The 14,187-nt window shown below is 37.6% G+C and overlaps 2 protein-coding genes across 2 annotated transcripts in view; one reads left to right on the top strand and one right to left on the bottom strand. All coding sequences in view use genetic code 11, as the record gives it.

Annotated features, from left to right (window-relative positions):
- The window catches only part of EGR_01418 (Cleft lip and palate transmembrane protein 1-like protein), a gene marked incomplete at both ends in the record, with an annotated part of 5,687 nt that extends 5,169 nt beyond the window's left edge, over positions 1–518 (top strand). The window contains one exon of the mRNA XM_024490667.1: positions 407–518. Coding sequence (XP_024354991.1) covers positions 407–518 — 112 coding nt within the window. The remainder of the gene's footprint in view (positions 1–406) is intronic.
- A 4,613-nt stretch (positions 519–5,131) lies between these two features.
- Positions 5,132–12,048, bottom strand: EGR_01417 (hypothetical protein; the record flags this gene model as incomplete). The annotated part of the gene is made up of 3 exons (XM_024490666.1): positions 5,132–5,236; positions 5,355–5,807; positions 11,410–12,048. 3 exons carry the CDS (start codon positions 12,046–12,048, stop codon positions 5,132–5,134), a joined length of 1,197 nt encoding a protein of 398 aa, XP_024354990.1.
- Positions 12,049–14,187: the final 2,139 nt, after the last annotated feature.

Raw genomic sequence — 14,187 nt, 5'->3', positions numbered from 1 at the left:
CCGGAGCTTATCTGCTTGTCTTAATAACGTTGCGCAGTACGAGTTCAAATCTGCGTCCTCAACTAGAGTTTTGCTTGTCGTCCATGATCGTGTCCTCTGTTTCAGCTTTTCAAATCTAGTGCGGTAATCGTAGATCGTACAGATCGGATTTTATATAAGCATTTTGTATGAAAAGCATGGCATGGAAAACTGAATAAAACCACCTAAATTTTTAGACAACACAAAACCAACACATTTTGCCATTACCCGACTTGGATTAACTTCCACCGAAAATACAAATTTACTAGTGTTGTCCCAGAACTATTCTTTTATCTTTGTGCCATAACTTCGCATGTGCTAATTGGTATCAGGAATGCAAGTCGAAGCACTATTCATTTAATACATAGTCCCTTTCGTTACTTTATAGGCTGTATCCGGTTGATCATACACGAGTAAGCGAGTTTGGGCAGCTCGATGCCGAGAAGGGATGCGAGAGGAACGTTGGGACGTCGTCGCTCAAAAAGTTAAAGACCGCCTAAGCAGAAACGAATATTTAGTGGTGTGAAGGGCCTTATTTATTAACTATGGTCTTTTGTTAATATTATCATCGGAATTGTAATGTTCTCCTGTCTGTTTTCTCCCGTGTTCTCTGTTGCTATTTATTCGGAGCGCAAGTCACATGCCGGCAATCACGTGTTTTCATTATCTCCAAAGTACTTGTGAAAGAAAGGTATGATTAACAAAGCAATCAACATAGCTTGCATCAAGATGTATTGTTATCCTTACAGACATATTCTAGCATTCATTTTGCTGATTTGATATGGGGTCGGAAAGTGATGTTGCCAGATTTGAGATGTGGAATTGGGTATCAAGTAGACAAGGCAGGCATGGTGCTTTCGTGTATAATGGCAATTTGGTAATGAGATGATCCTGAAATCGAGATAATAGAAGCTTTTATTAAGGTGGGGAGCGTCTCTGTTTGAACCTATGAATTCGTATCACCTAATATCCACTAACCAAACAAATTTGACCTAATTCTAACGAATAAAGTCAAAATGCCAAACTTACCTTAGGCATGTTGCATTCAACGCTAAACTGCCGAAGAAAGCCGTTGCAAAATAGTGGCGGTTGCAATCATTTGTGTGTGTAGGGCAAATGTGATATAATGGTGAGTTCTAGCTACAAATAGGCTCTATTCAATTAATCCTGACTAGGGATGGCATAGGTGACCTTCTCCGGCTACTCAGCAGGACTCATGAGTTTGAGTAAGTATTTTCGTATCATTGTACAGTTTCGTGGCTTAAAGTAGGGTTACTTTTCAGCACGACAACGGCTCTAGTCTCTCAGGATAGAGAAACCAAAGTGGTTGAGCGCCTTTAATACAAGAATATCAAATCTGTTTTACGGGGTCTATTAGCAGAGTACTCTAATCTTTCGTTGGACATGCTAAATGCACGCAGAAATGGTGAATGGGTGGATGTCACTCCGATTTCTGTCTAAGAAAGTAGAGTAGGCAGTAATCTTCAATATCGGAACGTCCACATAGACCTTTCTTATCACTTAGTTCGCATGACAACAGCTTGCCTTTGAGCATGACCATGAGTAGTTTGGAATTTGTGGATGAAATTATGCAGAAAATACTTGCAAAATACTGACATCCCAAACGCGATAGGTAACGAGGCGGCTGATTTATCAAAGAGAGTTTCCTATCTTGCCATTCGCAGTCCATTACAGGGGCACATAAGTCAATCCGTAAAACGCATAGAGGGGTGTGAACTCCTTAGGGACATTCTGCGACAAGAAGAACGGTATAACCGAAAATGAATGAGGTCATTGAGTACATAGTTTAAATTTAAAACTTTGGTATGTTGTAACCCGTAAGACCGAGAAAATATTTCAATTTAGCCACCGGAAATAATAGGAGTAAAGCTAAAAAGACAGCAGACAATAACGCAATTACAAAGACTTAGAATATTCTTTTATGAACATGTATCAAAACCTCATTGCTTGATTTGACTGCAAAAACTGTGAAGCTGGACTGCTTCGGTCAAATTTGCCTTATTTTTTAACAGTCAGGTTTTATATTCTGTCATTCACCGCAGTAACAGAAATACCGACCCTATTCAATGTGTTTTGGACAGGCTTAATTTCATGTAAAACTACTGCACATTGTTTTACGCGAAAATATGTATTAAAGCGCATTAACTATTCCGTAGCAATGTGAACTGCTGTAATTTACCACTGAGAGCCTGCATTTTGCCTACTAGTTATATGATACAAATGAAGCATCAGTGCCACAAAGCGGATAAAGAATGAAATCAATCTTCAGGCACCATCAAAAAGCTAGCAGATAGTAAAGATACACCAAATCAGGTGATGGTTTTTATTTAGTTTTATAAAGCCATATTGACTGCTTCTATGATATTACATATTCCGTTTGATGTATTATTAGGCAGAATTATGCAGACGCACATTCCAAATGCACAGTAAGGTAGCCGAACATTTTGTGACTGCTTCATGCCGCCAAAGCTAAATTTCCAGCTGCGTAGAAAGGCGCACACCGTTACATAGACTTCTCGATCAGTTCGCAATAAAAGCACTTTATCCGGGTGTCACAAGACTAGGTTGCTGACGTTGCCTTGCTTATTTAAACTTCCAATTTAAAAACCCTACATCACTCCTCTGATTTGTTTGTTTAATACAATTGGTATGCGAAGAACGTATTTGCGCAATTCATCGAAATTAAGGTGTCCAAACTTATAAGGAGGTGACGAAACAAGTCTAACAACGTTTCCAAGCATTCAGCCCAGTCTGATACGAAGTGAGTCATTTAACATACCTAACTGTCCCCAGGTAACTTCTGCAGGTATCAGATGAGTTACAGGGCTACCCAAAGCCAGATCATACATTATCTTTGCATGTTACTAAGACTCATAATTTCACATACTTGATGGTTTAATTAAATTTACAAATTGTACATGAACACGATATCGAGTAATAGGAGGTGAGTCGCACACCTAATAATGACGTTAACTGTGCCGTCTATTTGAGTCAAAATACTCATCTATGACGTAAAATATTTCGGATGTAAACAATGATGTGTCTTTCGTCGGACATCGTGATTACTCGACATAAACATATGTAAGGGAATTTTTAATCTAAATCTCACGAATGTATTATTAGTTTGGGGAGCACCAAAATGCCGAAATGGGAGTTCTCTTAAACGTAAAATCAACTGCAATCAATAGCTTTGCAAGGAGTGTAAAGCGGCTGGAATCGCAGGCTCGATGGAGTAAAGTAGCCCGGAGAGATTAAAATTTGGCTGATGCATGTGTGTGAAAAGCAGGGAAGGTTGGTGGTTGGAGAAAATCTCATAATTTCATTTTAAAATGATTTGTTTGTCACTTTTAGGTTTTACAAGATAACTATCAATTCTCTTTGTTACTGAAAGTTCTAACTTCAAATAGGAGTTGTTTTTAGTCGCCTAAGAGCATTTGTGTTTCATCATTTATTTAAACTTACTGTGATATTTATGAGGTCTTGGCAGACGTGCTAACTTACTTTGTTGGAAAGAATAAATAAAAACATCTGCCATCTAATTGACTGTGACATTAAGAGAATGAACTCGTTGCTCATTTAGCAAGCAAAATAATTTTTTGCAATTCATAAGTTCAGCAGGGTTTGTAAATTTTTGCTGTGAATGAATCGCTTGCCTTGCTCACGCCTACAGGGTACTGATCTAAATTTTTCAATCACCCTTACGGTTTACTGTAGACGCCATTAAAATGATAAATTAAAGCCCGAATTTTTTTTTCTTGTTTCTAAAACCTTGTTAAATATGCACAAGTAGTGCATACATCCCTAGTTTGTTTAGATTACGATGTTAATTGGTGAGTTCCTTCAGATTCGCTTCCCCAAATTGCATTTTTATCAGGCCGGTGAAACAATGTAGAAGACTTCTTCAGTACTGAATTGTACCCATTTGAGACGATCAATGCTTCAAGAAGGTGATTTAGTCCGAATGCTCTTAAACCACAGTATTTAATTATCCCTAAAAAGCCGATAGGTTTGAGGCTTGATGAAAATTTTCAACAATATGAAACGACAGCCACAGAGAGTAACCCGAGTTGTATGCATGGAAAGAAAGTAGTTGCGGAGCAGAGTTACGTATATTTATACTGAATTAGTATAGTGCCTCTGTGTTGAAAACTACGTCTTATTTAAACATTTGCAATTATTCAGAAAACTATCTTTGTTAGTATGGATTTAATCAGGCTATTATTTGCAAAACAAATTACTCTTCTATGCGAAATTAAAATCAGTTAGACATGAGAACTACAACTCTGACTCTTCGCTTCGAAGACAATTACCCAGCCTTGGATGCAAAATCTTGATACGCGGTTAGTTTCATCCTTTGATGGAAGACTTTGCTAACGATTTCATAAAAAGACTTTTCAAAATAAAAAAGTGTTTATTTGGATTCTAAAATAGGACTGCTTATGAGTGAGTGGGGAATGTAGCTAGGAGTTGAATGGTGTGCGTTGTACTTAAATGTCATCATATGGGATAGAAAACGGATGATAAAAAGGGCTATTCGTAGAATTCAAAGGTGGGAGAGAATAAGACTTAGTCAGAGAGTACCTACATTGTGCACTTGTTTCGACTGTGCAGTCCAAAGAAGAGCAGAATGATGTAGCTTGATATAAGGAACCACAAGAACAGTCTGCCGTTGTACAGGACGTGTATAAGTCAGTTTCGGAGAAGAAGTGAATCTGCTTTCTGCCGCAATGCTTCGGTACATTCATCATTGGACTTTTACTACCATGAGTCTGGGGCGTCAAGATGATCCGAGGGTCGTTATTGCTTTTTTGCAGTGTACCATCTGTAGAGTGCTTTTTAAAAAGCGGCTCCTCAGCTACCTTAGTTTGCACTGCATCCTCCAATGAAATCTTCCTATTTCCTTCCTCTCCTTTATTAAGACCCATTTGGCCCATTTCAATAGGCTTTGAGAAAGGCAGCCGTGGCACCTTGCGTATCCTTTCTTCAGTCTTATTAAAATTTTGATTTAAATGGACTACAGCTTTTCGCCTATAATCTATTTCTTTCAGCAATATTTTAATATGCCTTTCTTCTGTACGACTGGTTTGCTGAATTACGTGGTGTTTGATAAGGGAGCGAGTTTGAGCTTGATGAGAGCTGTAGCGATTTTGAGAGTCATATTGGGAATAGGATTTACTTCCGTAACAGTGGCCAGAAGCTGCTTTTACAGAGAATGAACACAGCATACGCCGAAGAGCAAGTGCGAACCGCTGATTTAGCCAACAATGAAAAACGAATGTACAATCACTTTTCAGCGCGAGAGCAAGAGTGATTACGGCCCGAAGAAGACTGTGACTACGGCTTGGTTTAGAAAGTATCCCCACTTTGTGGCAAGCAGAGTAGGCTACAAAAGGACTTTGGCAGATGAAGAAGGCTCCGATTAGACAGAGGATGAGAGCCGTCATACGGGCTTCCTCGCGTAGAGTGTTGTGGAATTCAACTCCACCACGAATACAGTGCTGCCTAACGAAGCGGCCGGACATTTTGACAGCCGAGAGGAGGCAAAAACTCGCCAAGCATAGAAATACAAATGGCAAAAAGAAGAAGATGAAGAAGTGCACCAACCAGGCTTGTACAATCTGAAACTGCTTCAGCGATTCCGGCCATCTATCTTCCACGAAATTAGCGATTTTTAAACCCGTATTTCCGTTAAAAGAGTGCGTCTGGTTTCGGTTCTTTTGCAAAAGTCGATGGTAAAAACTTGAATATTCCTCTTTTGGTGCGTTTTTCTACAATGTAAAATTTGTTTTATAGCAAATGGATGGAAAAATGCAAGTGGCAAAAGAACTGGTATTTTTGCCATGAAATTATCATGAAATGAAATCTAGCCAGTCAGAGGGCATAGACATGGATAAATCAAATTCGCAAAAACAAAGTTTCCCATCCATTTTACATATTTCACTGATTTACAGAAAGCCAATAGTTGTTTTTGCTAACTCATGAGACTGGAATATGTAGGTATACCGTATCAAGGCGGAGAGCATATATGAATGTTTGGCACGCAAATTTCCGGTCGACAACTGCATATTGAGTTCAAAAATACATTAGGGGTTCGCGTTTGAAAAAAGGTCAATAAATGTGTTGTAAAATGCTTTGTAGATCATGTAATTTTTGCGATTTATAATTTTATTCTGACCTTAATCTAATGCACTCAACTTCAGATCTTTAGGATCTATCGCTAAGTCACAAGAAAGAACGGTGAAATAAATCTATTTTTGCTAGTACAATTTCTCTTTTTACTATTAACCATTTGTAAAAATATTCATTTTGCTCTTAGAGCCCATTATTTACCGATTTTAAATCCCTCCGTGTGTTTGAAGAAACAGTCTCACACGAGACTAACAAATGAGTGTCAAATTATGCTGCTAATTATATCGCAGTGCCATATTCATTTTATTCCACCAAAAAAACATTCAAAATCCATGATAGATTTCGTTTGCCAAATTAAATACACCTTCTATGTGAACGGAAAATTAACCCTTTTCTCAAAACTAACCCATAATGAACCAAAAAACAGAGTTAAATTCAGTTTTGAGAGCATGAAATTGGTGGCAATTGCGCTGCTAATATCACTCCATTATTAACCGAGCTCTGTTTCATTATTTGTAAAATCATCAGCTTGTTCACCTTTTCACCAACCACATGAAGGAGGTGAAACAAGCTGCTTTAAAGCAAAAAAAGGTGGGACAAGTATGGACATAAGGTGAAAATCAAATTTTCCTACTCTCGTAATCGGATAACGGTGAGCATGGACTTCAAAATCTCAAATATTAGTTCGCATGGATGTAAAACCAGTTTGCCAAGGGAAAATTTTTAAGCATGGTACTTTGGATCGAGAAACGATGATAAAATGCATGATTACATACGATTCCTATTGCATTTGGTACCAATAACTGTAAACAATAAGAGAATTTATTAAGATAATTTTGAATTATTAGTGGCATTTATATATGCGTCAGAGAGAAGGAAGTGAATGAAACATTGCCACCTTGCAGCTTTTGGAATTATAGCTGAGGAATTCTAGTACGTAAAATGTGTTTCTCTGGCTGTAAAATTAAAATTATTCGTATACACTTAAAATGACTTTTCATTAGGTATTATTTTTAAGTCACTTGCGCTGTCAACGTCTCCGATGAGTCGTCACTTCTAATGCTTTTCTCATTTTAAAAATCGTAAGCTCCCTGAATTACTCTCTCTTCGATGGGATTAGCATAGGATTTCCTAACGTATAATGGTAGAGCCCGCACAAACAATACTACACAGCAACAATACGTAGGGTAAAACTATGGTTACAGATACAGCATCAACCATTTGTATATCAGTGAAACAACTAATGCGGATAAGGTGACTGAGTAATTAACAATTTTGATAACAGCATCTGCAATTATGCTAGGTAGGATCTATAGTACATGCTTCAGTTTTTTTATCTGCTGCGGTTTGATATCATTCTAGTGCGACGACTGTGATTAGCTAGTTTACTGGAACACTTTCGTACGTCCCCAACCGACGGGTCAGCTTAAACTATGGGTAGTTATCGCTGGCCCTTCCTGTTAGCTGGTACGCACAACGGCAACTGCACAAACTGAGCAGCATTAATGGCAAAACGACCTTTGCATTCATCCTTGGGCAGTAAGTAGAAGTGATTAGCGAGCTGATGCAACGTATTGCAAAAACTGCATGCCCAGTGCCATTACATATAGGGATTAACTTGTGCCAACTGGCCTAGAGTTCTGCTGCAGCTTTGTAATTACCCGACATTGTGTCAATATGAGTTAAATTTTTAAGAATAGTTTATTATTACAAGTGAGCACAATATATTCGGTTTTTTAATTTAGTAAGATGTTATTTTTGTCCATTCGCTCACTTTCCGAGAGTTAAATTGATCTTCGTAGGTAAACGACAAAATGGTTTGTTAGTCAGGTTCGACCTCTGAGAGATCTAGATAAATTAAAGCACATATGCAATACGTATTTGTTTAAATATGCCCTTTAAGTGAGAGGCGGTCGGAAAGTGCAAAACTCGTATTGGATCGGATACCTTCGCCCCACAAAGAGGAAACACATCCCGAACACGCTTTATCCGCAATATCTGTACCCCTTTACTAATTGCTACCCAATAAAGCATGTCGTCGTCCAACTCGTCCACTTGTTCTAAGGGAATGAAGGCCAAGGAGGAAGCGAAGAACGCTGAACCTGTTGCACCCAAGCGTTGGGATTTGTTAAAAAGCAATCATTATAGTTTCAAACTAAGCATTTTAAATGCGCAAAATATAATCAAAGCGATAGAATTCTCATTTTTTGAAAGAGTAAATATTAGGAAAATAAACAAACCTGTACAGTTCAAGCAGATAATCGAAATGTGTGAATGCAAGTAGCGGATTAAGCAAATGGGATAGTTGGACTTCCCCTAATGGATGTGCAGCACAGGGAGCAGATGAGTTAAAAGTAGTCAAGATAAGTAAGGAAGAGCTCAGATAACAAAATTCTTTGGGACAATTGTTAACCCTATGCTCATTCGGGCATCGATTTCGAGCAGCACTTGCGCTCATAACAAGTTTGAAGGAGTGCTTGCAGTTTGCACAATGCAATGGAAACCCGGTTGTAAGTTCATTTTAATATATTACTCGATCAGAGTTTGCATGGGAAGCAGTATAAAAAATAATGTTTGGGACCAACTTTGGCAAAAATAAAATTTTGATCCAGTTTGCAATTAAATTTCTCTAACATTGAAAATAGTAACATCTTATTGCATATCTATTGAATTAACGATAGCAAATATGAACAACAAAACAGATAAACGTTAAAACATGGGTGTTAGTCTTCTAAGATCTAGTCTCTCAAAATCTAGGGATTAACACTTGCTGTGAGAGAAATGTGGATGCATGAAAAGTTAAGCAATGTTATTTTATCTTAACTGATTGTTGGGAAAGCAGAGAAAATAGCATAACACTAACATGATCGCCAGATAATTAGGAGTGATGTTCTGGAAAATATATTTATGTGCAAATAGGCGCCCGTGTGTAATGTCCAAAAGAATTTGAACATTACGGGGAGTTTGGCAAAAAGGTTGAACTTTTGAGGTTTCTTCACTACCCTATATTATAGATGCAGGCCAAATAATGTGCTTTCTCGTAGCATGTTTGCTCTTTCCCATAAAAGTAAATGGCGATGGACTATGTTTATTTATTGTCTCCTAATAATTTAGCGCGGAAGCCGATTTATTATCAAATTTCCGTTGTTAAATCATTTAAATATCCGAAACTACCTGATTTACCATTACCGGCTTCTTAATATGATAAAATATCATTCTTTAGGAGAATTTTAACGGTAAAAATTCGGTTCCATTATGAGTTTTTACACTAGCTTCTAAAAATATTTGATGCGCAATGGCGTGAAGGCAAACACGATTAGAATGGCATATTTTTCACTGCAAGTTATTCTAATAAACTTTACTTAGCGAATGGAGAGATAATTCACCAAGGTCCATTAATCGTATCACTGATTCTTACTCAATAAGAGCGCATTTCGAAATAAAATGGACTGAGTGCACTACCAACGCGTTGTTTCGAATTAAGGCAACGATGTTCTGATTAACTGCAGCCAAAAGAACATCGATATCGAAGTGATTTGGTCCCAGTGGATATTTACAGAGAGTGACTACACTTCAGCATTGGCATAAAAGGAGACAATTACGCTCATAGTTGTAGCATTTGATGTCCAAAAATTACTTTACCCGATTTTAGAATTTGGTCAATGGAAAACTCATGAGATTGGAGGCTTTCAGTAGCGTGGAACATAAAGACTTACCTTCGCATTACATTTATTTTGGGGAGAATAACCAAATTATGTCCCGAAATTATAGATTTTCCGCAGCCCAAAGTAATAAAGGTTTATACAAAATGCACGAACTTATTTTAAATAAAAATGCATGCAAAGGCATCTTGCAAATTCGCTAGCCAGTTGAAACCCATTCTACGTGTGTGGAAGTGTCCAACCAAGTGTTAATCTAAGGATGCTTGAAATAGGCCTTTGTTCCACTTGGACACCACTTTGGACTTCCCACATGGTTTTTGTGCTTCCGCAAGAAGGAGATATTTCGAACATCATAGCAACAATGGGAATGGTGATATGGTTATAGCTGACAAAAAGGGAGATGAACAATTGCAACCAAACTTTTGGTCTTGTTTAGTTGTAACAGACCAGATATGTTGATGCCAGCATTTACACGTTTCATAGAAGTTATCTGTAATAATATAAAGGTCCTAAGGTTACCGCTCTACTGGTGTGTAACAAAAGCAATTGAAGACCTAAAGCTGCCAAGATCTAGCAAGGAAAAATTAATTTTTCTCTTAAAATGATGTGAACGATGTTGTGTTCAATTCGGGTAAACAGTAAGTCAGGGTACATCTAACACTCAATTACTTGTGCAATTATTCTGGTTGGTGACGCATTAATTAGTCACGAAATGAAGGGCAAAGGATTAGCGAAAATAACATCTTTCAAAATTGTAAAAGGAGCTGGGTGGTTGTTTGGTTGTATTCAAGTTTAGAAACGGAAGTTGCTTCGTTCTTACAGTGACGTTTACCTGATGTCATATAAGTACATCATGAAAATATGGTTTTACTTGTATGAAAGGCTTAATTGACTGCTTCCTAACGAGCAATTGGAATGAAACCTTTAACGAATTTAAAAAATATGCTTAAAAATAAAAAAAGGAAGAAAATTGCTCTTATGCATAATAAAAGCAATACTAATGGAAGTGGAAGGCTGTGGTAAAACAGATTTAACCGTACCCACAAAGGCAATAAGTTAGACAAAACGCTGTTATGCAGGCAGTGTTCATGTTGGGGAGCGTCTACGTAGCGCATAAAACAAGTGGTAGGCGTGAATCGTGCTTTCCTTGCAGGACGTGCTTTTTTAGATCTTAAAAATAATAAACTAGCAATCACATGTCAAAATCTTCTCTGTGAGCTATTCTAGAGTGACCTTGACTAGTTTCACTTGTTTGTCCTATTTTTATATTAAGTGGAGAATAAATTAGGAATGATTTAGGAATAATATGAGAATTTATAAATTTACACGAAACTATATCTTAAATAACCCCAACAATCCGGAAAGGATTTGACACTTCTATTTCTTTTAACGGAAGACTTGCAAACATTTTGTCAGCAAAGGTTTCTTTGTTGCATTGATGAATTAGAGTTGGAGTAATTAAACTTGTTTCTAAACCTTTAAGGTTTTGCTGAGCCACCACTGAAAAAGTAATTAAGTCTTTAGCCCTAAACAGGTCGTAATCATTTTTTTAATACAGTTTTGCTAGATAAGCACTTACTCGTTTGCTAAAATCGTGAGCGTATCCATATTCATCCATGCAGGGCTCATCATCGCCCCAGCATTGGCGATATCTTGTCAGCTCCATGATGTCCAAAACGAGTGTAGGAATCGTCAACAGCACTGACACTACACAAATAACTGAAACGACAATGCGTCTGTGCTTTTCACGGATCTGCTTTGCCTTAAACGGTCGAATGATGGCAATGGTTCTTTCGATTGCCTGTGCGGTCATTAGCCAGTTCGAGATGAGCAACAATCCCAACAGGCATCCATACAGACTACGTACAAATGCAGAGGTGTAGTATGCATTTACATGACTTGATGGCATGAAGTAATCCAGGGATGAGATGAATAGCACCACCAAGCTTAGCAGATCGATGAAGCCCATCAACTTTAGGTAGATCAAGGCAGTTATGCGGACCAACTTTTTGCGATGTAGGAATACAAGTGTGAAAATAAGTGCCCCCATGCTAAGCAGGCAAACTGCCGGTGTGACAAAGTGTCGGATAATATGGTAACCGGTGATCAGTACTTCATCGCCTCCTGACTGAAGGCTTCTGATGGCTTCAGAACTGAGTAGCCTATCTACTTCTAAGGCAAAAAGACCCGATTTTGGTGCCTGCAGAGTTGAATTCATCCCACTGCTACTAAAGTGGCACCACAAAGGAAAGTTAAATTCAGCTTTATTCTGATTTGATTGGTTTAGTCAGGGAATTCCCAGTAACCTATAAGAAAATAGCGTTTCACTATCCAATCAAAATGCGAATTTTCTAGTTTCCTTTAAACTTTATCTATTAAGAACAATCACATCTTTGAACTCATTAAAAGCGGATTTTCTTTCTTGTATTTTGAGATAAAGATTGTTAGTGCATAAAACTGGGTTGAAGCAAGATATGGAATTGAAATGAAACGCGAAAACTCTAACGAGTTGTGCCCAGTTTGCTGAGTTAACAATATTTTAGTAAGATGCTTTATAAAGCACTAAACGCACTTTAAAACTGCTTTATTCTGCTAGATAAGCAGTCGCAAATCAACCCGAATCACATTGCAAAGGCAGAACTAGCGATCCCGTTTTTACGACTTTATATTTATGAAACAGCCTATGCACTGACGCTGGCTTTGGTAGAAATAATTGTTTTAAGTCAAAAGCTGATAATTTAGCAAAATATTAACTTCAGTCTGCGAAAGTAAATACGTAAAGCGGAAACTGCATGGTTACTATCTAAAATGTTATTCAACGGTAGTGCAGTTTTACCTTAGTGTGGTCAAATAAGAATTTTTCATTCCTTAGAAAGATACTCTAGGACTGTAAATTAGATAACACTACATCTAAAATAACTTGTATAGTTGACAGAATCAATACGATGATGTTTTCCCCTGACATTTAGCAGAAACTTTTGTCTTTTAATCATATCACGAATTTATTTTGGTAACTGTTCACTGAAAGATTTACAGCTAATTCTTCACCTCCACCCCTTAGTAAAGAACGGGCCATGTAAAAGGAAACCTACTAAGGGGGTTTAAGGACACAAAAACGACGTGATAATTAAATGATACCTACTGGAACATAGCGCATTGGAAAATAGTGGGACATCTTATACTTAACTAATAGATATGCAATGTTTGGAGCAAGTCAAATTCTGTGTCCTTGAATTTACGAGTGAAAAGGACGCGCTAATACAAAAAAAATGCATTTTGTGTGCAACACTCGAACAATATTTACAAAAGCCCCAAATATATTTACACAAGGATACAAAGTACAGGTCCTTTTGCAAGCTTTGTGACAGTTCATTATAAAAATGAATCGGGACTCATATTTATCCACCTGCTGTTTTGAACAATAAATGTCAAGAAATGCTTGATGTTGTGGTATCAAAACATCCGACACGTATTCTACAAACCTGAAATAATACTCAAATGAGGCTTTGCTGAATTTACCAGGCCGCGTTCAGTTGCAACAGCTAATGCTTGCTGCTACATTGTGTGATTCCCACTGACACATTAGAAATCTTGGACACTTGGGGCATCACGGCAGACTGAATTTTCCATCTCGGTTGCACCATTGCAGAGATCAGTTTATCGGTTTGAGCAGTGGTGACCCCCACTCTCCCCTGCTTTACTTATTTACTCCAGATGGCACGTTTAAATGCGGGCTGTACTAACTCTCCTGTCTGTCTCTTTAAAACATTTACTGAGGAAATTAGATTATGTAAAACCAGTTGCATACAACTGTAGATTCGGTATACCCACAAGAGCTACTAAAACTTACGTTAATTTTAATGTTGCCAGACACTATTATTTCAGACAGATTCAAAAGTGTTGTTGTTGTTGTTTATTTGGCAAAAATAACTTTATTTTTGGGAAACATAGACAGCCGTTTAGTTTTCTTGCTGATTTTTATCGTGAAAAAAAACTTAAAGGAGTGGAAACAGCAGCATTTATAAGCGACGGGGCTTTTTAGTCCCTTAGCAATTGACACCATATTCTAGTAGTACTTTTTAAAACACGAATTTGACTTGAAGTAAAAGAAGCAGTAGTCATATTCTCAGCTCAACCCAAAGTATGTCTGCAATCCGACGCTTTACAGTCAGCAGCAATGATATGCGTCTAATAGAAAGGTGTAATGAATTGTTGCAAATTTGAAATCTGGTAACCATGTTAGAAATAGGTACTAGTATGAAGAACCCTCTGAATACATTAGTCCCTAAGTAAAGATAAGTTTGTGATTTAAAGGAGCATTCCCAATGGCTTTTATTCTATTATCTCTTGTAATTTT

Source organism: Echinococcus granulosus (assembly GCF_000524195.1).
Source record: "Echinococcus granulosus chromosome Unknown EG_S00005, whole genome shotgun sequence".
In the NCBI taxonomy this organism is placed as follows: Eukaryota; Metazoa; Platyhelminthes; class Cestoda; order Cyclophyllidea; family Taeniidae; genus Echinococcus; species Echinococcus granulosus.
Note: the sequence above shows the minus strand (reverse complement) of the source record. Positions and strands in the feature narration are given on the sequence as shown.